The 23416-nt window shown below is 38.8% G+C and overlaps 2 protein-coding genes across 3 annotated transcripts; one reads left to right on the plus strand and one right to left on the minus strand.

Moving 5' to 3' along the window:
- Positions 1–6952: 6952 nt before the first annotated feature.
- ENKUR (enkurin, TRPC channel interacting protein) lies at positions 6953–17254 on the minus strand (the record flags this gene model as incomplete). The annotated part of the gene is made up of 5 exons (XM_084222083.1): positions 17093–17254; positions 13483–13628; positions 12114–12334; positions 10212–10358; positions 6953–7126 (listed from the first exon to the last, which is right to left on the minus strand). The coding sequence occupies exons 1-5, from the start codon at positions 17164–17166 to the stop codon at positions 6953–6955; spliced, it is 762 nt and encodes a 253-aa protein (XP_084078209.1). The 5' UTR covers positions 17167–17254.
- A 2472-nt stretch (positions 17255–19726) lies between these two features.
- THNSL1 (threonine synthase like 1) lies at positions 19727–23155 on the plus strand. 2 transcript variants are annotated; one of them, XM_084212396.1, is made up of 2 exons: positions 19727–19819; positions 20320–23155. In XM_084212396.1, the coding sequence occupies exon 2, from the start codon at positions 20375–20377 to the stop codon at positions 22598–22600; it is 2226 nt and encodes a 741-aa protein (XP_084068522.1). In that variant the 5' UTR covers positions 19727–19819; positions 20320–20374; the 3' UTR covers positions 22601–23155. The 2 variants fall into 2 exon arrangements, with proteins under 2 accessions (XP_084068522.1, XP_084068523.1); XM_084212397.1 differs by having other exon boundaries at positions 19770–19819; positions 20317–23155.
- The last annotated feature ends 261 nt before the right edge of the window (positions 23156–23416 follow it).

The following is a 23416-nucleotide window of genomic DNA, read 5'->3' on the forward strand; positions in this document are numbered from 1 at the left end:
TTTCTAGATATACAACCAGGGGAAATTATCAAAGGGGAGAAGAACAAAGAAAATAAGAGTAGATAATACTAACAAGTAGGACTGGGTAGGTCTGGACACATAGCCAAGAGCCATAAAGGACCAGATGAAAGAAGTGACACACAGGGAAACAAAGCAGGGTTAAGACTGATACATAAATCCTGTGTAAATATATTTATGCTTTTGGCCTTTACACAACTTTATCATTTCAATTAGACAACTATTCCTCTCTTACCATGTTACTGATAAAAGTAGGACATGCCCACCCTTTCACAACTTTATTGTAAAGAAATATTGAAAATAAAAGGTTAGGGACAGGGATATACCAGGAGAGCAGTCCAAGGCAAATATTATTATGGAGTTACCCTTAAGCAACCTTTACAACTGCATTATGTGTTCTGCTTCCAAGAAGCAATAACAAACATTTGACAACTCAGTCTAATATGTAAACACCAAAACTAGACAAGAAAAGCATGAAAATCCAGAATATTTCAAGAGGTATGGCTTACCCAGGTAGAAGCTTGCCAATTAGTGGGTGAAGTAAGAGCTCTTTTTCTCGTTCTGCCTGTTGCTGCAGCTGTTATGTGAACAGCAGAACTGTAAACAATCTTATCAAGCATAAACTTGCATTTCTTAGTGGTTACAAGGTAAGCTACAACACACACACACATCCCCACACCCAATTGTGGCAGAGGAAGACATTTTTGGGTAAAATGGTTACTGAAGAGATTATTAAAAGCAAAAGTCTAGCATATGTACAGTACTTTAGGGCATGTTGGAAATAATTCTAAATTGTTTGCATATCCAGTTTTAATATATTCCAGAATTTTGAGTTCTTGAATATTACCTGAGGCAGTGACCCAGTCCACAGGGTAGCTGCTGGAGACCCTGAGTGCAGCAGAACATGTCTGGCAGATAGTGTTCCAGACATCTGGGAGAACATGAAGCAGGATTTCAAGCCATTCCCCTACAGTAATGAACACAGAGAGGCCATAGGATATGCTGCCCCATTAGCAGGGCTAGGGAGCATCCTGTGATGTGCAGCAGAAGAGATGCACATTGTTCTCTGTGACTCCTGTACTACAGCAGGTGACAGAGTGGCACTGCAGGCTGGAATCTGGCTCCTGTCTACTTCAACTTCAGCAGAATTACCATCATTTTAGAGGAATTAGAAAGTTAACTTTGAAGCAATTGCAGCATTTAAGATGTACAAGGGAAGCTTGGTCACAGTTAACCTGTACTGAGTCTGTGAGACTGACTTAGGTTTTGAAAATTAACTGAAGTAACTTTGAAATCAAGAAAATGGCTAAAAGCTGCCATTCAAGATGTTAGCCTATTTTTTCAAATATTTATAACCTTCAGAACCCTGGGCTTTGACTTATTTGGTCTATGATAAACATCTTTAATACAAAACTACATTTTTGTTTGTTATTAATCTCACTGTGCCAAACTGGAGCAGCGAGCTTTGCTTTGCAATTTCCTGGCTCCTGAAGATACCCTTCCTGCTTTTCAGGTTCATGTTATTAATATAAAGTCCTTATAGCTGAAAGAAATGCAAACAGAAATTTCCTCTTGTCCTTCAATACTAGAATAAACTTTACAATATTATGGAAATATTTGCCCTAACCAGCTATTTAGAGGTATTGACATTTGAATGATAAAGCACTGTTTTCAAGGAATGCTGCTCACATCATATCCTATGACAAATTCATCATGCATGACCATGAAAACTAGTCAGGGAGTTGTAGGTTTATAGTGGGTCACACCCAATGTAATGTATTTAACTGTTAGAGTTTGTTTTCTTTTTAAAGGAGGTTGTTCACTTGGCTTCATCCCTCTTTTTAAATTATTTTTTTCTTAATTAAACAAATCTAAAAGAGTCTACCAGACAAAAGAATTCAAAGTGTCTTAAACAACTCAACAAGTAACACTTTAAGGACTTTTTTCCCCCCAGAATAGCTCAGTTATCTTTGATATAATTTTGTACATTTCACAGCTTGCCTAGAATAAACAGTGCAGTAACAAAAGTTATTGAAAAACAGAGTCCTAAGAGTTCTCCTGTGGCACAGGACAGTGAATGTTCATGGCTGGACAGCCTCTGTGTTTTGTTGCAGCACAGAATGACCCATAACCCTACTGTGCTGAAATGCTGGATTTGGACCATTTACTAAATTTATTGTTTGTGTAAAAGACAAATCATTCCTCCTGATAAAACAGCAAAATGTGGTTGTTTCTTCCTCGTGCAGTGCTTGGAGCCACATGTTGAACACTACTGGAGTTTTTTTCCTCCAAAGAGAGAATTACTACATTGCTTCCTCAGCTTGAATATGGACATCAAAGCAACATGAGGTCCTTTAAAATGGACCTCAAAAACAGTTCTAGAGGTGCTTGTCCATTTTTACAGCAGCTATTTGAATTAGAGGATTGAGTCACCTGAATTTTCCATATAGGGTCTCTCACCTAGCAAGACTAATCATTAATTTTATTACTTTTGAGTAACCAATAGCTTTTAAACTATTCCGTGGCGCTGTTTAGGCTTAAATCATAGCTCTAACTTTAGGAACACATATCCTGTATTTAAAAGAGATGGGCTCAAATTGCATGTCAGAAATCCCAAAAATGAGAAATGCAGTATTAATGGTTACCAGTGAAAAAGCCAGGTATAAGTCATTTACCATTGTATTTCAAAAACATGCTATGACAAAGACATGAATAAATCATATTCCTCCAGGGAATGAGTTAAGTGCTTTAAATCTCATTTCTCTTCCTTCAACTCCTACTTTCCAGTTGCTGAAACAAATGAAATGAGGGTTCTTGGAAAACAGATCCTTTTAGTAAACAACAAGAATCATATTGCATGGTCTTCATGCCCAGATGATCATATTTATTATTACTGTTATTATGAGCACACAAGAGCTCCACTAACAGACAAAATTTTGTCAGCCACTAAGCAAAGAGAGAAAAACACAGCACAATCTAAGACAAGAAACAACAGGCTGCAGTGCCAGGGGGTTCAAGGAAACTGCACAGGTCAGCAAGATAAAGCCTTATTTCAGCTCACCAGCAGCTCAGCTGCTGTTAAATTTTTGGTAAGCACCACTGCAAAGGATATTTGAGGAAAGATTTGAATACAAAGTTATTCCAGTGTTTGCATGTTTTTGTGAATTTCTTCATGCTGTGGAGTCGGTGTAGAGGCTGGCATGGCATAATGAATGTACACAGTACCACAGGCTGGTACTGTGACTGAACAAAAGTTCACTCTCTTGCAGCACCAACAAGACCAGCACACAGCTACTATTTGGGTCTGTCTGCCTGTCTACAACTATTTGTGGAGGTACAGTCTATAAAAAATTGTGTTTCATAACTTGCTGAAATATGTCACATTTATATCAGCACCTTTAGACAGTAAAGAAAAAACCACAAGAAATCACTCACACTGCATTCCTACCATAATGCCACTGCTTAGCCTGGAAGGTGAACACCACTGTGAGCAATTTACTCGTGTTTTATTTACATAACTTTGCAAAAATACGAGCAATTTACTTGTATTTTATTTACATAACTTTGCATGACAAGAAGGAGCAGGAGGAAGATAGAGATAGTATGAAAAATCCTGCCATCTAGGCATTTATGTGGTCATGTGTAGGTCACCACCTTGGAAGGCCACTCATGGAAGGAATGGCCATTTCTCCTTGGCTTAGTCATGCTCAATACACACCTGGTTCCTGGGGTGGACAATGCTGCAGGACTCAGCAGCTGCCTTCCTTGACTACGGGAAATGTCAGACGACCTTAATAATAGGGTTTGCCACCTGTCTCTCCTCTAATTAAGACATTAATATTATAAGCATCCTAAAGCTGAGGATGAAAGTGTGGACTAGGGCTAGCATTTATCTAGGATCCTATTAATCTGCATATATGTGAAATTTTTTTATCTGAAAGATGTCTGCCTTCATTAAGTCTGAAATTGTTAGATATATTGTGTTGCCTCAAATGTATGCCAATGAAAGGACCAGATTTTAGCTTTGTGGCAGAGCCATCACAGCAGCAGTTTGCTGTAGCAATTTTCCACAAAAATATACAAGGCATGAGAACATGCCCTCCCACAAAAAAACCTGCCTACAGAGACTATGGAAAATGAATTCAGCTGAGAATTTCTCCCATTTTTCCACTGAATTTTGTGAGGGGAATGAGGTTACCTCTCTAGGTTTTGAAGAACTGTCCCAGACTTAGTCTCCAGGAATGCATGCAGAGCCCAAAAAGCCACCATGGTCCAAGATCAGCCACATGGAGCCCACATGCTCCTGTCAGAGCTGATGTTTGCTCGAGGCAATCAGGAACTCCCTCTGTTTGTGACGATGCCATATCTGATCCCTTCCTTCCTGAATATAAATAGTTTCATTCTCAAGAAAAGCCAGTGAGATATTCATCATAATTTCACGTTGCTATTTTTAAAAATAGATACACAGCTTTGTCATGCACAACTTCCAACAGGAAATATTTTCAGTTTGTGGGAACGTAACTCTTACTGACCAATAGACTATTCTGCCCCATTTTTCATGTTTTATTATGGTTATCCAATTTAATATAGAAAATTTAAAATTACCAATTTTATAATTATGAAGTACTGAAGTAGTTTGGTTCTAGTCTTTGTTATTTCATTGATTATTAGTAACTGACTAGTGAATTTAAAGGATGTTTCAACTGGTAATGCTACTTTTTAGCCTGTGGACAGACTTGTTTCTGTTAATATTTTATAGCTTTTATGAGGGAACAATTCTATCAGAACAATGGAGTTTTTACACCTTTTTCATTTTGTTATACCAATGGTACATATTAGTTGATTCACGAACATTATACTTTCAATTACTGGCATTTCCTGAACATATAAATACACAGTTACATTGCTTTGGATTCTGTAAATTTATTTTGTCAAATTTCCCAGAGAGAGCTAAAGGGTAAGAACATTATCATTCTGCATGCATTTTCAATGATTTTCATGATATTTTTTCTCCATAATCAGAGGTGTAGGCAGATTCCATGGAATACACACCAAAAGCCTCTCCATATGGTGACAGAAGCAATTTGCGTCTCATGAGGGGAACATGCAGCAGATCTACCTGTAAAGAGCTACATGAGGCTCAGGAAAAAAATGCCACAGCATTGTTGAAGGACACTAGTGACAGTCCAGCTACAGAAGGACACTGGCTTTTGTCTCTTCCTCTTCTGTTAAGCAGGAATACTTATTGCATCCCTTCCCATTCACTTCCTAATTTCCCAATAATGTATTAACATACTTCTGACAATATTTAAAAGCAGTCATTTCTACTGGTGAATGATGAATGTTTCTGTGTGGCCTAGCTGCTCATCCCAAATTTTGGGATAGGCCATCACCTATTTTGTATTTCCATAAAGTTAGCACTGATGATAAATGGAAGAACCAAATACTGATCCTAACCTAAATCAGCCCATCTGCAAATAAATAAAGGCTAACAGGGAGGCAGTGGGAATGAATGCTCTTGTGGAGTCAAATCCTTGTTTTTTTATTTGAAGCCATAAGAAACAGCCTTTTCTGATTACTGAATTTCTTAAGAGGGGCATCAGCTACCTCACTAGAAGATAATGTCACATATTATTAAGTGGTAACAATTAAGTGTAGTTTTGTTAAAATATACAGTGTGTCATTCTTTTGAATGACACATTCATTTCTTTTGGATCCACATTTTACAAATCTGCACCTTTCTTCCAGCTTATATCCTTCAAAAATAAACACGACTGCTAAACAATAAGTTACAAATAAGAAAATACACATTCCTGCTCTCCCACCTGTTCCTAGTGTATGTCATAGACAAGTATAACATGCACAAGAAATAGAGCCTAGAATCACTGTGAAGTCTTCAAAGCCATTCCCTGACAAATTTAGGAAAGGAACTCAATGTATGGGAAAATTTGGGTTTTCATAGTTAATTTCAAATTTTTTACTTTATCCTTTGCTGATGTCAGATATGATGTCACAACAGCTACTGGTGGTAGTGATTGATACCATACAGAAAAAGCTGTGTTCTGAAAGGCTGAGAAAGATCTTTTCTAATCTGACCAATACCTACGATTCTATGAAGCAAAGGTTAAGCAGCAGGAAAAAAAACATTTTTTTCTTCTGTGCAAACAATTGTGAGACAGTGTGATATAATTTTTGATACAATTTTTGATATCATTTTTGTCTAAGTGCTGATTCAGATGCTAGTATATTGCTTTCATTCTAACAGTACACACATAATTCCAGTAAAAACACATTTTTCTAATTTAACTGCAGATTTACTATAGTATTATAGAATTATGTACTTGTAAAAACACACATGTGGTGTCTGTATTGTGTGAAGTCTGTATTATTACAGGTTTCCACATTAAGAATTGGTTTTGGTAACAAAAAATAAGTACACAAAATGTTATACAGAACCCAAGCTATTTAGAAATACAATTACTCAAGCTTTTAATTAAAGCACAACATCTCTTTAATATATAGTCCAGAAGCCATTCCATCCTGAAGTTATATTTGCCAAGCTGTCTTCAGCAGCCAATTATTTCCCTTTGTTTTGGCTATGCAAGGAAAGATGTACTCCAAACATAAGAAACAGTGTTTTATATGCTTTCTGTATGATGTTTATAGAAATCTTAGTAGTTAATAAAAATTACAAAGAAAAATAAATTAAATTCATTATTCATACTCAAAGTCTAGTTAAGCATTTTATTTCAAAATGTTTGGGGAATTGTACAGATGAGAGTTATATGTAACAACTCTTCTAAGATGCTACATACTTAGTTGAGTATTTCCTTCTAAATAGTTGACAGTAGCATCTGAGAATTTAGAGAGGCACTCCTTGGAGATGCGGGGACAGAGAAAAAAGAGAAAAGAGGCAGTTTCTGAACAACAATCCTTACACATTTGCAATGTAGACGCTTTTGTGGTTCTCAATTGCTGCTATGTCATGCTCCAGTTGTTTCAGCTTTAATTCCAGCTCTTCTTTTTTCATCTGCTTGTACCTGGTGTCTGTTAGTATTGGAAGACCCTGATACGCACGATTTAGTTCCTCCCAGTTCTTTTTCAGTGCCTAGTGCCATTACATGAAAAAGAAATATATGAGAAAAAGTAAGAACAATATGTACATAAACTACTTGGTTTTTTTATTTATATTACACATGCTAAGTGTCACTGCAACATAAAAATAATAGATAAGTACATGAATAATGTGTAGTCATCTTTATTGGACCAAATCAATTAAATCCTTAAGAGTTATGATACTTGGAACTCTAGCCATATTCAGCAAAGTTTCAGGCCATCTCACCACCAGCTTAATTTTCTGTAATCGAGACTTTGTTCAGACCATGGTCACAAAACTGATTCCATAACACTTTAACTTCTATAAACTACTTTGAAAAAACACTGAATAATTGCATTCCTCTTCTAATCTACATTTACACTAACAACTATTGGCAATATTTTTTTATCATTTGGACTAAAAACTCCAACTGTCACTGACCCTGTCAACAATAATTTCAATAACTACTACCTCTCTTGAATGCTGCTGTGCAAAGTATTACCTTTCTAGACAGAGCAAACCATATCCTCTATATATAAAACCTTGAGACTAAAATTCTTCATTAAAAAATTGAAAATGCTATAATCAAAACTTATTCATAAACCTGTTAACTCAGAGACACAGAGACACCAGAGACAACAATTTTATCCACGAATATACACTAAAAAGAACCAGACAGTGGTAGAAAAATAAAATTTACATCTTGTCTTTATCTCCTTCTTACAATTACTGCAACCATCGCTCTTACTTTCTCTCCTCAAAAGTATAATCAAAATCTACACATTCTATCCCCATGTATGTGAGGATTTAGTAGAGTTTATCCACTGCATCAATTGCCCCATGAAAACTATATGGGTGAACTTAATAATCACAACTAACAAGGAACTGAGACAGCAATCAGTAAATAACACACCAATTGGTGAGCAAACAGTTCTCAAAAATGTTCTGTCACCTTAGAGGATATCAAAATGTATCTTCAAGAACAAAGAAGTGAAATTACTCTCTTGGAAACCAAAATTTTCAGCTCTTCTCCCTAACCAAAACTGGATTCAATCAGCACACTGATTTTATGGCACACTGTGATTTCCAACCTCATGTCCTCCATTATTATTAAACACTTTTTTCACAGTCTGGCTAACTGATGAACATACTGAAGTTAAATTTAGAGGGTTTATTTTTATACATATTTAACTTTGAAGACTGTTGTTTCTATTTCAGAACTCAAGGGCTCTTGTGCTTAAAAACTTGTCTTTTGTTGACTGTATAAATTGATTTACAGAAAAAAAGTGAATTCTCCTGACAACACTAAGAAAAATCTAATCTTTATTATGAACTAATATTTTAACAATTCAAACCAGTGTATTTAATGCATAGCAATTCATGCTTTTTGCATATTCATATTAAGCATCTAAGTGTTATTCATAAAGGTCATTACAACAATCTTCATATACAAATATCTACATAAGCTTAAAAACTTTACTGCTACATATGAAACTTAGAGCAACAAGGATATTTACCAACTGTCTGGTAATGACACTTGTTTTTGCTATCCAAGGCTGTAAAGTACTTTGTTAAGTTTCACAGTCTACCAGGCATCAGGTACAGTTTACAAATATATCGGCATAAAAATAAATCTCATCTTTTCAAAAACTTTCATAAAAGACTAATTCATAGATTCTTTAAATAATTCTTTTTTGTGTACATTAGTTAGAACTGGTTTGGAAATGATTGAAAACAGGGAATTTTAAAACATCAGAGCATACATTCATCAAAATTGCTCTATCCCTACAAAGCAGAGAGATCAAAAGCAGATCATGATTCTGTAAAAATCTCCTTCACAACTCCTCCAACAATGTAATATGCTGACCACTATTCCTACAGCTAGATCACAAACTGAATATCCAACTCTATATATGGAATTCTAATACATGCTGGATCAGTGAGAAATATGTACTGCATTTATCAACATTCACTTTTATTCTCATAAAATCCCAACCAAAGCAACTACAATGAAGAGTTCAAAAAATGCTGGCACAAATTACTTCCCTTTATTTTTGTAAGGTCATGAGGCTTGATTTTGGTCTCAGGCATCTATTGCCACGTATTCTTTCAATTCAGATAGTGCACATGTGTTCACTGGCAATGTCAATTATTTTAAAGTACAGAAGTTCCCATATGTCTACAGCTGAGCACTGGGTAGAAGCCACATACCCTAGGGACACTAATTCTGCCTGACAATATAAATGTATAAGTAAGCCCATGGAAGGGTAAATGTTTTTGAAAAAAAATTAAAATAAATACTGAGTTAATAAAAACAATCTAAAAAAAATAAAAATGAAAAAACATTCCAGTGCATTCCTCTATTTGAAAAATATAGAATATCATTTTAATCAAACCAAATGGAGAATGGTGAGCAGCTGAACTCACATGCCTTTTTTGCACATATGTTTTTGCTGCATTGTTAACTTGTTGGACCATCAGCTTGTCCCATGCTTGTTCCAGTTCTATGTTGGGAAATACTTTTAAGATATCTCTTTTGTGCTCTACCTCTTTTATGGTATTAATACTCTTTAAAAAGTCTTATGCAATAAAAATTATAGGAAAGACAGTATACAGAACAACTTGACAGAATACAAAATTTTCAGTCATAGTTCTATGACTATATTGCAGTTTAATTCTGGGTTTTTTTGCCACATTTTAAAGCAAGTCATTGTGCTTAATCAGTGAGGTTACAATGTGAAGATAGAAACTGCCAGTAAAAAAAGAAATATTCTGCATTAGGAAAAAAAAAATTCTCCATTAATAAGTGTCACTAAATCCATATTGGTGATTTTCTGCTCTTTGAAGTTTCACTGAAATTTCAAGTCATTAATGTGAATAAGAACCAAACAAAATTGAAAACTATTAAGACTGTAGCTAAATCAGTTCCTTTCAGTTGTATACAACTGTTCTACAGCTCCATCTAGTGAAAAAGTAGCCAAGTAATTAATTTCACTAAAAAACCAAAAAAGTGTACTTTTATAAATTTATATGGACTAACATTACTGCATTTAATCTTTTGGACATTATACTAATTACACTAAATTAAAATATGCACCTTCAGAACATTTGTCCTTTCTTCTTCAGATAGTACTTTCATGGCTTTCTTCTTGAGTTGCTCCAAAACACTGGCTTGGTATTCTTCCTCCTCTCTCTTCATTTCTTCATTTCTCTGTGTCACATATTTTGGTAAAACACCATAATTCTATAAGGAGAAGGAAGAAATTCCTTATATATGTTTTTAAGAAGGAAACAAAGAGATATCTGTCATCCATCCATTTGCAAAAATAGCTTGAAATGACAATTTGGGCTACTGAGCACTAAAATCTTAAGTCACTATGTTCTTAAAAGTGTCAAACATGATAATCTTTTTAGCCTGAGAAAAACATAGAAACAATTCCCTTCAATTTATTTTCACAACCTTAGAAGGCAACAGAATCCAGAAACCACAATGCCTATTTATAAGAGCTGATGGTTGAGCAAGGAGTTTGAAACCTGTTCATGACAGTGAGCTATTTTACATTTTTATACGGTGTCAGCTTCTATGATTGGAAGCATTCCTTAGAAAATGTCTTTGAAAGGTCTTCCTGCATCCTGATTTTTGCTGAACATTTCAACATACAAGAACACATACATGAAAATTGGACTAGTTAAGAAGGATAAACTATCCCACACTGATGTGTTTCAGAGAGGAAAAAAATAACTTCTGAATATCCCAGATATTCTTGGGGAAACACACCTATTTTTCCTTAACCTTTGTAAAATGAAGCTCCTCTAGCCAAAAGATATCAGAGTCTATCTTCTTTCTACTAAATGCAAAATTATGCACTAATCTCTTGTGTCAGGTAGCACGATGACTAGCATTGTTTACATGTTTAGCCATTGAAAAGTACTGCAAGGGCTTCAGGTTCTGTTTGGCATCTCCTCTGACACGAGTTATGTGTTATGTCATCTCTTAATGCTCTGTCATGGGTTACATGTTTAGGTAAGCCAGACTCTTGATAGATCTTATTTTCCTGGGCAGGGGATGGACCGTTCCTGTGCGCAGAGGAGGTTCTCCTTAAAAGCAAGTCAGCTCTCCCAAGGTCTTTGCTTTCCCGAGCTGTCTCACATGGGGTCCTACTTACCAGTTACCCTCAATCAGCTGCTGTTTGCTCTCCTGAGCAGTCAGTACCCTACCACTTGGCTCCCTGAACAGGAGGGGGTCTGCAACTGCTACATGGTCTGTGCCACCCAGACTACAACTGATTATCACACCCCTGAGCAATTCTTCCTGGTTTGTAAGTAGCAGAAGAGCATGACCATTGATTGGCTCATGCACCATCTGTGAAGAAAGATGTTGCTGGCATGCTTCAGGAAACGTTTTCAATTGCTTTCATGCCATTGTGTTATCCTTTCAGCAGCTTTCAAGGAGAGCAAAGTCTTCCATAAGAAGCTGCATCACGATCTAAAGATTTCCTCAAGTTGCTTATAGAGATTTTCATCCAGCTCCTCACCTTATTGGGTGCTCCATAACAAACACACTTTTGACAGTTGCTGGCCTTTCCTCTGATTCTGACCCACAGGCTCAACCAGCCTGTTGCCAATTTCATAGAAGAACTCCATATATTTGAACAGCTCCTTCATTCAAAGGGCAACCCCTCCTTCTCTTCTTCCCTGCCTGTCTTTTCTAAGCAGCAAACATTCATTCATCACAGAATTTCATGTCTCCCTATTAAATACTCCCTGGGTTTCCAATGCAAGACATATGCCATTGCTTTACAACAATCATTCTGCAATTTTTTTTGGCTGACAGCATAAGCAAATGAAAACAGAGCAAAGCAAGGCACAAATCTAGTGCCAGTGATTTCTTCTCGATGAATTCAAGAGGTCTAACACAAACAGCCATGGTATCTATGCAACAGTGAAACTAAAATAGGCATTATGAATAGTGTTTCCAATATAATTTAATAAAACATACCTTTTTTTTAATGTATTTTGGAAAAAGTCCTGAAGGCTCAAGGAGATATTTATCTCCCTGTCTTGTATCAACACAAAAATGTCGAGGCTTTTTAGGCTCCCCTGTCATAACAGCAACTGCATTTTTACTTATAAAGTTCTTTTTAATACGAGTAACTGGGTGGTATGTCCTGGGTGGCACTGATAAGGGAAGCAATTTTTTACCATCCTCTTCTTTTTTTTCTGTGAATAGAGCATGTAAACATTCTCAGCAATAAACCTGAAGAGATTTGCAATTTCATATTATTACACTTTTCAAAAGGGAAAAGCTTTGTACAGAATTACATGAAAATAGAACCCAACAGTATCTACAATGAAAGAACTGCCTGTCAATGAATTGTGAGGTATATTTGTTTGGCCTAACAGAAGTTTCATAACCTAGGAAATACTATGGTATTTCAGATGGGTTTTTTTTTTTGTCACTCATTTTCTCTCAACTGTAGTAGTACAGGACTTTTTTCAAATGTAATTATAACTACTTTTAGTAGAGGTGCTTGTTGTCAGAGCCCTTGGGCAATAATGGTCCTGTCCAGTCTCACCTGGGGCATCTACCCCGCCCCCTTGGGCTCAGAAACCCCATTTTACCTGTCAATACCTGGATGAGCTGTCTCAGCCATGTTTGCCCCTGGTCCTGCTCCTCAAGAGCTATATGGAATCAGTGGAAGGACCTGGCCTGTAACTCGATTTTGCCTGATGGTCAGTAGGACACACTGACAGGACAGACTTTCTTCACCACCCTGCTCTGCAGACCTGCCTGACATGGTGGGACTGCACTCCCTTGGTGAGGTCTTTGCCCAGTCTGCATGGTGGTTGGCCTCAATGTCTGACTCATCTCTCCTTAGGCAAGAGCCCTGCTCTTACTGCTCCCTAATCCTTGTAAAAAACTTTTCATAATCCTTTCTCCAGAGAATATAGAGTCTCTTCCATTTTAGTGTAATCTTTTCTCCAAGGCACCAACAGAAATTCAGTAGTATCCTGAGTAGTCTCACATATAGTAAGCAATTAAGAATAATTATTTTCTATCATATTTCCCACTAGACATAACTCTAATTCATTATCATTACCAGAAATAATGATTTTATCCAAGTAATCTGAGGTCATGTTCTTCTTTGGCAGTGAATAAGTGGAATGTCACAAGTGACAAAGCTCATTCCTACAACAGCTGGGTCCTGATACTGACCCCACAACAATACAGATACTGACCCCACAAACCAGTGCTTCTGTTTTTACAACCCAATAGCTGCCCATAACATAATACTGTAGGACATGAAGATGTAACTCTCTACTCTAAAAAACACATTACACTGCATATATTTTCTGTCTACACTTACTTGGTGCTAGCTTGGGTTCCTTGGAACGTTTCTGCAGAAAATCATTTGGAGATGGCAATGCAACTTTTGCTGGCCCCATAGTTTTCCACTGAGATTTATTTTTCTCTGCTTCCTGTTTCACAAGTTCTCTAATTTTGGATAGATACCTTAGAGGTTAAAAAATATCCATAAAGAAGTTAAGGGTCAGAAAAATATTCAAAATAGTTCTTCAAAGAATATACTTTATTGCAGTAGCTCATGGCAAAAGCCTAATCTGTTTTGTTTTGTACTTTCTCCCAAATAAAGACCATAATTGACACAGCCTGCATGCTAAGGCTAAATCTAGTAATGCACTGACAAATGAGCTTTCTGATTCTGAAGTTAGCTTGCTTCTTCCTTCTAATCTTGTGTCTCTGAGGTCAGAATTATCACACTTGGGGAAATAAACACCAAATATATATGCTGAACACAGACATTCTGAATTCCAACAAAACCTAAATTTTGTACATAAACTTGAGTATTGCTTGCATGAATTCCTTATGGTACATGGTGTGATTCTTGGGGCATCCTGTGCAGGGCTAGGAGTTGGACTCTGATCCTGATGGCCCCCTTCCAACTCAGCATTATCTATGATTCTATGATTTATACTCGAGAAAAGATGTCAAATGCAGTCAAGAATTGTACAGGATGTCCTTGATAATAATTTTTTCTTATTACTGTCCATTGTATCACTGTCTCAATGTTCCAGTTGAACCATCTGTTACAGACACTTATGAGAGATGAGGGGGGTGACTGCTCTGAAATAGCACAGCACACTGCAGATTCCTTATGTTACACAGACAGGAGCTGTGATCCTGAACAATGGTAATCAGTGGTGGGTTTGGCACTGAAACAGCTGATGTGAAAATCAGTAAGGGCTCAGACATGAAAAGCTGTATGAAGATGGCATGCACACACTGCTGTTTTGGTCTAATGTTGCATATGGCATGATGACTTCTGCTTTAATCAAAATCTCCAAAAGAAGCCAAATGCTGATCATTAGCTGATTGGCAACATCTTGCCTCTATCTGAAGGATTGAGCTGTCACAGATGTTTGCCTGAGGAAGCAGAACTCCCTGCTCCTGAAGCGAAGGCTCCCTCACTGTACTTGTATAACCTGTCCATCTTTAGAAAACATATCATATTTATTTATGGTAGACAAAAGCTTATGAAAAACAGTGCTTCTTTTACAGAAAAAAAAGTGTTTATGAAAAAAATGATGTCATGTTTTCAAGTAAGGATAAAAAAAATGAAAAAGATTACATATAGTGCAACCCATTTGATGGAAATACTGAAATTGGAAGAAAGAAATCATGTAATCCTGGGCCACTGAATGTGTAGCACAGTACTAACACTGATAAAAGCTCTTGTCCATGAGCTGCAAATGTCCAATAAAGGTATTTGTACTTGATCATAACATTAGAACATGTCAGAGGACTTCATTAAAATTGTGGACTTATTTTGTCTTTTGGAGATTTGGTCTCCAAAATCAGAGAGAGGATTATCTGTATAAGATCATATATACTTCCTGAAATACTTTTAATTATAAGGAATGAGGTTTTTTTTTTTCTGTTAAATTCATGGCAAACAGCTATAGACACTGCACAAACCCACAAAATTGATATATAACAGTATTCCTCACCATTTTCTAGAAGTAGCATCATGAGCACACAGGAGAGAAAGGCACTGGCTTGATGCAAATTTTGACCTAGTGAGGTTTACAGTCTTGGAATGAGAAAATGCATGAGAAGACCCTGATTTTCTTACGTATTGGCAGGAGGTAGAAGAAGACATCATTTGTAGACAGCTATAGACATTCATTTGGACAAAGAGATGGGAGATCTGTTATCTTTTCAGTGACTTTCCAGATCAAGGAAGTGGCTCAATATCACAGGGTTAGAGAGGGTTGCAAGGCAGAAAACCTGATTATGAGCAACATCAGAATCTAATCTGCTCATCATTTAGCAAGGGAAAAAGAGACAATACATGTGTAAGAAAGACAGAAGATGACACCCATTCCTTAGGTGTCAACTTGGGATATCAAAGTTGGGGAAAATGAGGATGTTTGCTGTGGTTTCATGAGCAGTACTAGTCAGTTGAGAGTGAAATATATATGATTTCACTTGGGAAAAAAAACCCACACAAGAAAGTAGATTTTGTATGCATTAGTTAAAACTGGTCTAATCATGCTATTAACCAGGTTCAATAGTCCTGTCACCAGTTGAATATTTATCACATTGTGAACCTAAGCTGCAAGTGTGGTGACAACAGAAGTCAGTGAGATCAGAAGGGGATTTAGTGAGATTATATCTAAACCAAGGAATCTGTTGCCTAAACTGAACCTAACGGTCATGGAGTATCCAAATCTCTGAATGGTATTAAGTCAGGAATGGATTTAGTGTGCATGCCTCACCATATTGTCCTTTCACCTTCCTCTGTCTTCAAAAGTATGTGTCCAAAACTATATCCATTCACAATGAAAACAAACAAAATGTAAAGACCTGCTTTTACATGGGACTCAGAACTAGGAATCTCACAAGTCTGAATCCTTTTACCTGAAACAGGATAACTATCTTTGTTCTAATGAGTGTCACTGATACATCTACTGTTTCAAAGCTCTTGAGTTACGACCTACCCTTTCACTAAGGATGCTTAAGTGTAACAGCCTTTTATATAAATAGGGACTTGAAAAAAACCAACAGGTCTGCATAGCTCTTGGCAAAAAGATTTTTCTTATATTTTTAAGGCAAGAGGTAAGAAAAGGAAGCAAAAGAAACAATGTCAGAGGATACACCTGAAACACGGAAAGCATGGAAACTGGAAAGCCCACCTTTTCAGCTCCTCACTGAGCTGTTCTAAGTACAAATAACAAAGATGTCATGTAATTCCTGCACACAGAAGGAGTGCTTTGTAAATTTAAACTAACAAGATGTCACTGAAGACACCAAACTTAAATCATCACTTCTTGGAGCAGACTGTAAATCCTCAGATCGCAGAATCAGATAATCAATTAGGCTGAAAAAGACCTCTGAATTATCAAGTCCAACACCATCTTGTCAACTAGACTAAACACCACATCCAGTATTTCCTTAAACATCTCCAGGGACAGGGAGTCCACCACCTTCCCGGGAAGTCCACCCCAGTACCTGATCACCCATTCTTGTGAAAAATCTCTTCCTAATGTCCAGTCTAAACCTGCCCTGGTGCAGCTGAGGCCACATCCTCTTGTCCGGTCGCTAACTGCCCAGGAAAAAACTCCAACCCCCACCTGGCTGCACCCTCTTTTTAGGCAGTTGTAGAGAGCAATAAAATCACTCCTGAGCCTCCTCTTCTCCGGGCTAAACTCCCCCACATCCCTCAGCCGCCCCTCATCGGACTTGCGCTGCAGACCCTACACCAGGTTCGCTGCCCTTCTCTGGACTCACTCCAGCACATCAATGTCCTTCCTGATGCTAGTAACTCCTCAGGAGGGGGAGTAACTATGCAAAAACGAGTTTGTTTGGGGGTTTTTAAAACCTGTTACCCGTTAGATGCACTGCTTTGCCAGAACCGGCCACCCTTGCCCGCAAGCAGCTCTGTGACACCCACGTACCCATCAGATTTGGCGGCCTGTTTCGGCCGGGGCGGCGGGTCACAGGCGCCCTCCTGGGCGCTCTGCGTGGCCATGCTGCCGCCGCGGGAGCCCGGGCACAGGGGAGCGCTCGCCTGCTTGCGGGGCTCTGGACGCGCGGTACCCGCCCCGCTGGGGGGTTCGGACCGGGGAAGCGCCGCCTCGCCGAGGGGCTCGGGGCGGGCCGGCGGCTGTTGTCCGTTACCGGGGAAACCGCCAGGGGAACGGCGCCATGAGGGGCGGGGCCTTCGCCGCACCCGCTCCAGCGCCGGGCGCGGAACGGCCGCGCAGGCGCAGCCGCAGCCGGTACCGCGCGGCGCAGAGGGGGGCGGGGCGCGCCGGGCCGTTGGAGTGCGCGTGCGCGGTACCTGTGGCAGCGGTAACCCCCGCCCCCGCCGGTACGTGCGCGCGCCGCGCTGAGGGCGCCGGGGGGCGGGGGTGGAACCCAGCCGGGACTAAGGGAATGGGGGTGGAACCCAGCCGGGACGAGGGGAATGGGGGTGGAACCCAGCCGGGACGAGGGGAATGGGACAGGGCAGGACAGGGCGAGCGGAGGTGGCAGCCCGCAGCTCGGGGCAGTGCTGGCCGGGTGGGCGGGCGAGCGGGTGGGTCCGGTCCGGTCCGGTCCGGTCCGGTCCGTCCGGCTCCCTCCCTCCCCCCATCCGCGCTTTGACTCCTTCAGGGAGCCGCGGCAGGAGCTTGGTGCGGGGGCTGGTCTTGTGTCTATGCAAGTAGGCTCAGTTTTTACTAGAGCACTTGTGGTGGTTGTTAACATTGTGGGTCACGCCTAAAGATATATCGGTGCTGTCCACGTCTCTGTCGAGCTGAATAGCCAAAGCAAAATGTTGCTGGAGGTATGGGTGTAAGCTCTGCCGCAACAACCCCACCCTTTTGGCATGGGGTTCTTATCTAAAGTGGGGTGGGTGGATCATTCGGCTCTTTCTATTGTTGAAGTTTTACCAGTGGCCAAAAAATAATTTCAAAAAATGGGTTGCTTTCAATGCTTGCGGCCTTCTATGTACATGCACTTTATGTAGGTGAGTGCAAAACTCAAGTTGATTTTAAACAATACCTATGGCCTAAATTCATAAGGCAGCCCAGATGTTACACCCATTATCTGAGTAATGCACACCAACTGACTGCAGCTCAAAGTTAACCTGTAGTGGAGCAGGACATGGCAGGCAGGACTCTGTGCTTGGTGTGTGTTATAAATGATCAAATCGGCAGCCAAATTTATAAAAAAAATTTAACAAATATTTATTAGATCAATAACAAAATAGAATTTTGAAAAACCACCGCAGCCAAGGCAGTGTCAGTTCCAGAATTTGGTGCTGGGTGAACCTGGATCTGACTGACAGAGTGTCAGCATCTCACTGGTGGTTCACCTTGACTGCTTCATGCAGCCAGCTTATATCCCACTTATTCTGCCTGAGACAGAAATGACAGAAGGTTCTTTTGTGTCCCTTCACGTGTATAACTGGGACCATACAGATGCAGAAGTATACAAAAGTCAGTCCAGAGGTCCGGATGGCTGTCTGAACTTCTTTGGGATAGCCTTCTTTCACATGTAGTTGGTAGATGCAATCTCCTCCAGGTGCAAGTTTTAGTGAAGGGCTCAGACATTCCTGGGTAGTCGACACGACACTCGTGGCCTGGGAAGGTTTCATTCTTAAGCTCAGGGACTTATTATCTCAACGATGTCCAGGAACCAATTAAATAGAAATAAGACTCTGCTCCCAGCCAGGGTGGTCAAAGACATGAGTTGGACTTTACAATATTTTATAAACATATATAGCATGAATTAACTCTAATATATATAACAGTGTGGTTTTCACTCCCTTAGTTTGCACACACAATGCTTGAAGTGATTCTTATGTTCAAGAAATAAAGTCACTAAAATATACTGGGTTTGGGTTTATTTACTCCTGAATAGAACTTTCTTACATAATGCAAGTTTAATATGGAGATCTCTTTCTGTCCCTAAAAAGAAAATATACATATTTACATATGCACTAGAGTGCTTACTACTGCAATACACTTTCAGAGCAATACTGGATATTACAATTAGTCTTTGTGGTTCGTTTTTCCTTTTATTAAGGGTTTATAAAGGTTTCTAAAACCCTTTTTTATTAAAGATTTATAAAACCCTTATATTGCATCTACACAGGATGATCCCCTTATACTTCCCAAGGATTGAGGAAAAAACCTGGATAGCATTATATGTCCATCTCTTCCCTGAAATATGCCTTGTAATTACAGCATATTCTCCAGGTCACAGCACTCGCTGCAAACACAGAGATTTACTGTTTGCAAGCTCAACTTTCCATAGCAGTGAGCAAATGCTCTTCCCCCTGCCCCCCCTCACAGTTTTAGGGAGATTTTGAGAGTCCTCTTTTGCTCTAAAAATCTCAGAAAAATCATGTGCTCCAGTTAGTGCTGATACTGGTGTTTATTTCTCTAAGTAAACAAAGCACAATGTTGGGAGTTTCTTACTTTGTTGGAAATCCATCCTTAGTTACTTTTTTTGTTAGAGGGTCCTCATGATTTCTTTCTGTCTGTCTGTCTTTCTCTTTCTCCTCCTCTTTCCATCCCCAAATTACATTCAATACAATTCCAGTATAGGAGTTCTTCAAAAATCCCTTGCTTGGTTTCCATCCCTTCAGAAGAGATTTGAATGCAACTCATCCAGCCTTGCTGTTGCACAAGACTGTGAGTTATCTGCGTATTTAAGTGGGTCTTGCATTTACTTTTTATAAAAGGAAAGGATTAAAAATAATCAGAGTTTCCTTGGGAGGTGGGGCAAATGCATATTTTGGTAACATTTTGATTACAAGAAGGTAACCAAGTTAATTGTTACTTAAAAATGTGTAGTTAAAAGCAAGTCTTCCAGAAGAAAAACAAATTGTTTTTTAATTCCTATAAGGAATATTATTTGTGAACAGTATTGTAGCATTAGGCTTGGATGTCTTTTTTTACCTTGGACTTTTTGATGTTGGGTTTGTCAGTGGAAACAAGCTGGAACTAAGCAGGAGTGGGCAATGAGTCTTACTCTGAAAAACACCTCCTTAACACTGATGAGGTCATAGCTGGATTTATGTTTGATCTCTTGCTCTGAATTTTATATCCTTAAGGGCTTTTTCTTAGATATTCACTGAAGGATTAGTTACTGTTTGTTTTTTTTTTTTTTTTTTGTTTTCTTTCTGAAGCAGTTAAGTGGATTGTCAAGTTGTCTTGGAAAAAAACCCCACAATAACTCATCAGAAGATGTTTCATGTTTTTCAATATCAGCCTTTAAGACTAATAACCCAAAACAGTCTTTCTAGCGTGTGTTTAAAACTCATGCTTTCAAGACCTGTTGCATTTGCACAGATATGGAAGTCGTGGTTCTCAAGTCATTCTCTTCTTGGAAAGAAAAATATTATCCTGATGGGACCTCCAGGTGCTGGGAAAACAACAACTGGGAGAATAGTGGGCCAGAAACTGGATTGCCCTGTCATAGACATAGATGATGATGTCCTTGAAACAACCTGGAATATGAGCGTGTCAGAAAAACTGCAGGACGTTGGTTATGAGGAATTTCTAGAGGAGGAAGGAAAAGCCCTGTTGAAGTTTTCAGCATCTGGAAGTGTAATTTCCCTTAGTGGATCCAATCCAATGCATGCTGCTGGCATGCAGCATATAAAGAGAAATGGAATAGTTGTATATCTGGATGTGCCCACAACAGTCATTATGAGCAGGCTGAAATCAAAGCAAATGGATCGTATCGTGGGACTGTCCCCTGGTATTTCTCTCAGAGATGTACTTCAGTTTAGGAAGCAGTTCTACAAAAGGTGGTTTGACATCCGTGTTCTTTGTGGCGGGGATGTTGCAGCAGAGGTTGTAGCAGAAAAGGTACTTGATGCTGTGAAGAGATATCAAGACTCAGAACTGGAAACTTTCATTTCAACGAGGTCTAGTAGGTCTGGAAGGAGTATGGAAGAAGACTCTAATAAATTATATTTCAGTGATGTTGTTATTCAGGGCTTAGCCCTTGATGGGGGACTCTTTGTTCCTGAGAGAGGACTTCCAAAATTCACTGCTGAAGAATGGCAAGGTCTGATAGAAGCAACTTATGTTGAAAGAGCCCAGGTGATACTAGAAAGGTGCATTCATCCTGCTGATATTCCTGCTTCTAAGCTGGCAGAAATTATTGAAACTGCTTATGGAGAAAACTTTAGTTGTTCTAAAGTTGCCCCAGTTAGGCATCTGGCAGGCAATCAGTTCCTCCTTGAGTTATTTCATGGACCAACAGCATCATTTAAAGATTTTGCATTACAGTTGATGCCACATTTATTTGCCTACTCCATTCCCAGAAGCTGCAATTACTTGATTCTGGTAGCTACTTCTGGAGACACAGGGAGTGCTGTTCTAGATGGCTTTAGTCGTCTCCATGACACTGACAAACAGAGAATTGCTCTGATTAATTTTTTTCCTGAGGATGGAGTAAGCCCAATTCAAAAATCACAAATGATTGGCTGTCAGAAGGAAAATGCTTGGTCAGTGGGTGTCAAATCAGATTTTGATTTTTGCCAGACAGCTATAAAGCAAATCTTTACTAATTCTGATTTTACTGGCTTTCTTACAGTAGAATATGGAACAGCTTTAGCTGCAGCAAACTCCATAAACTGGGCACGACTGCTTCCTCAGATAGTTTATCATGCCTCTGCATACCTTGATCTCGTTCATCAGGGTATTATTTCTTTTGGAAGCCCTGTAGATATTTGCATTCCTACAGGAAACTTTGGCAACATGTTAGCTGCTTTCTATGCTAAAATGATGGGAATTCCTATTAGAAAATGTATTTGTGCTTCCAACGAAAACAATGTTTTGACTGAATTCATAACAACAGGTGTTTATGATTTGAGGGGAAGAAAATTAATTTCCAGTTTTTCACCAGCAGTAGATATTTTGAAGTCCTCCAATCTTGAGCGATACTTACACCTGATTGCTAATGAAGATGGACAACTGGTGACACAATTATTTAATCAGCTGGAAAATCAGGGCCACTTCCAGCTGCAGAAAGATCTACTTGGAAAGCTTCAGCAGGACTTGGTGGCTGGCTGGTGCTCTGATGAGGACTGTCTGGCTGCCATTCACTCTGTGTACAGTACTACAGGATATATTTTGGATACACACACAGCTGTTGCTAAAGTAGTTGCAGATCGATTACAAGATAGAACTTGCCCAATTATTATTTCATCTACAGCTCATTATTCTAAGTTTGCACCTGCTATCTTGAGGGCCTTGAGGATTGCAGAAATAAATCAGAATCCATTAAGTCAGCTTCACTTGCTAAGTTCTTACAGCGCTCTGCCTCCAATCCACTGGGGTCTGTTGGAGACCCTGAAAAAGACAGGAAATGGGGATCACCGTGTCTGTGCTGCTGATATGAGTGTGCTGATGTCCCATATAGAAACCTTGATTCAAAATCATTTTATGAAAGTTTTTTGAGCAATTGATCCAATGTCCACAATTGCAATACCTTCTTAACAAGCTGCATGCTTTATGAAAGCCATCATTCATCTGGCCTGTGTCCAGTCCACAGCATATCTCACAGTTTTATATTCAGTTGTCAAGCTTTCAACAGTATTTGTAAGTAACGTGTGAGATTTCTAGTGGCAGTGAAAGGTTGTGAATCTAGAGTGTAAAAAACTGGAATACCACTTTGAAAATCATGCACAGTAGAGATGCCAGCACTGCTGGCTCTCTGTGGCAATGCTGAAGCATCCTCAACAGAAGGAGACAGATAATGAAGTCTGACCTCTCTGGAACTAATAGCTCTGGTTTTGTTGCAACAATGATGTGAACTTTTGGTCAGTGGATGTTTAATTAAACTTTAACTCATTTCACTTAGGGCACTGAAACATAATGATATAATGGCGTTCATATGTTACTAATGAGGGTTGATTTCACTACAAAGATTAAAATCCCTTGTATTGTTAATCCTTGAGCTATTGAATTTTGTGATATATTACCTTCTTGTATAATGTTTTTTATGTATTGTGTTGCCAGTGTCTAAATGTAAAAATCTGGTCATTTTGTTTTTAACACCCTTTTTTCACAAATATTTTCCTGTGTCAAATAGAATATCTAATTTAATATTTTTAATATATTTGAGGTGCTCCTCTTCCTTCAATGTCTTGTAGTCTCTTTCCTAGACATTTTTTATTTGAACTTTCAACTTTAAAATCCTTTTTTGGTACTATAGAAGAATCTGATAGTGGTAACAGCTGTCTTAAATAAGAAACAGACTTCACCATTTATTTA

Source organism: Fringilla coelebs, assembly GCF_963513975.1.
Source record: "Fringilla coelebs genome assembly, chromosome: 1".
Classification (NCBI taxonomy): Eukaryota; Metazoa; Chordata; class Aves; order Passeriformes; family Fringillidae; genus Fringilla; species Fringilla coelebs.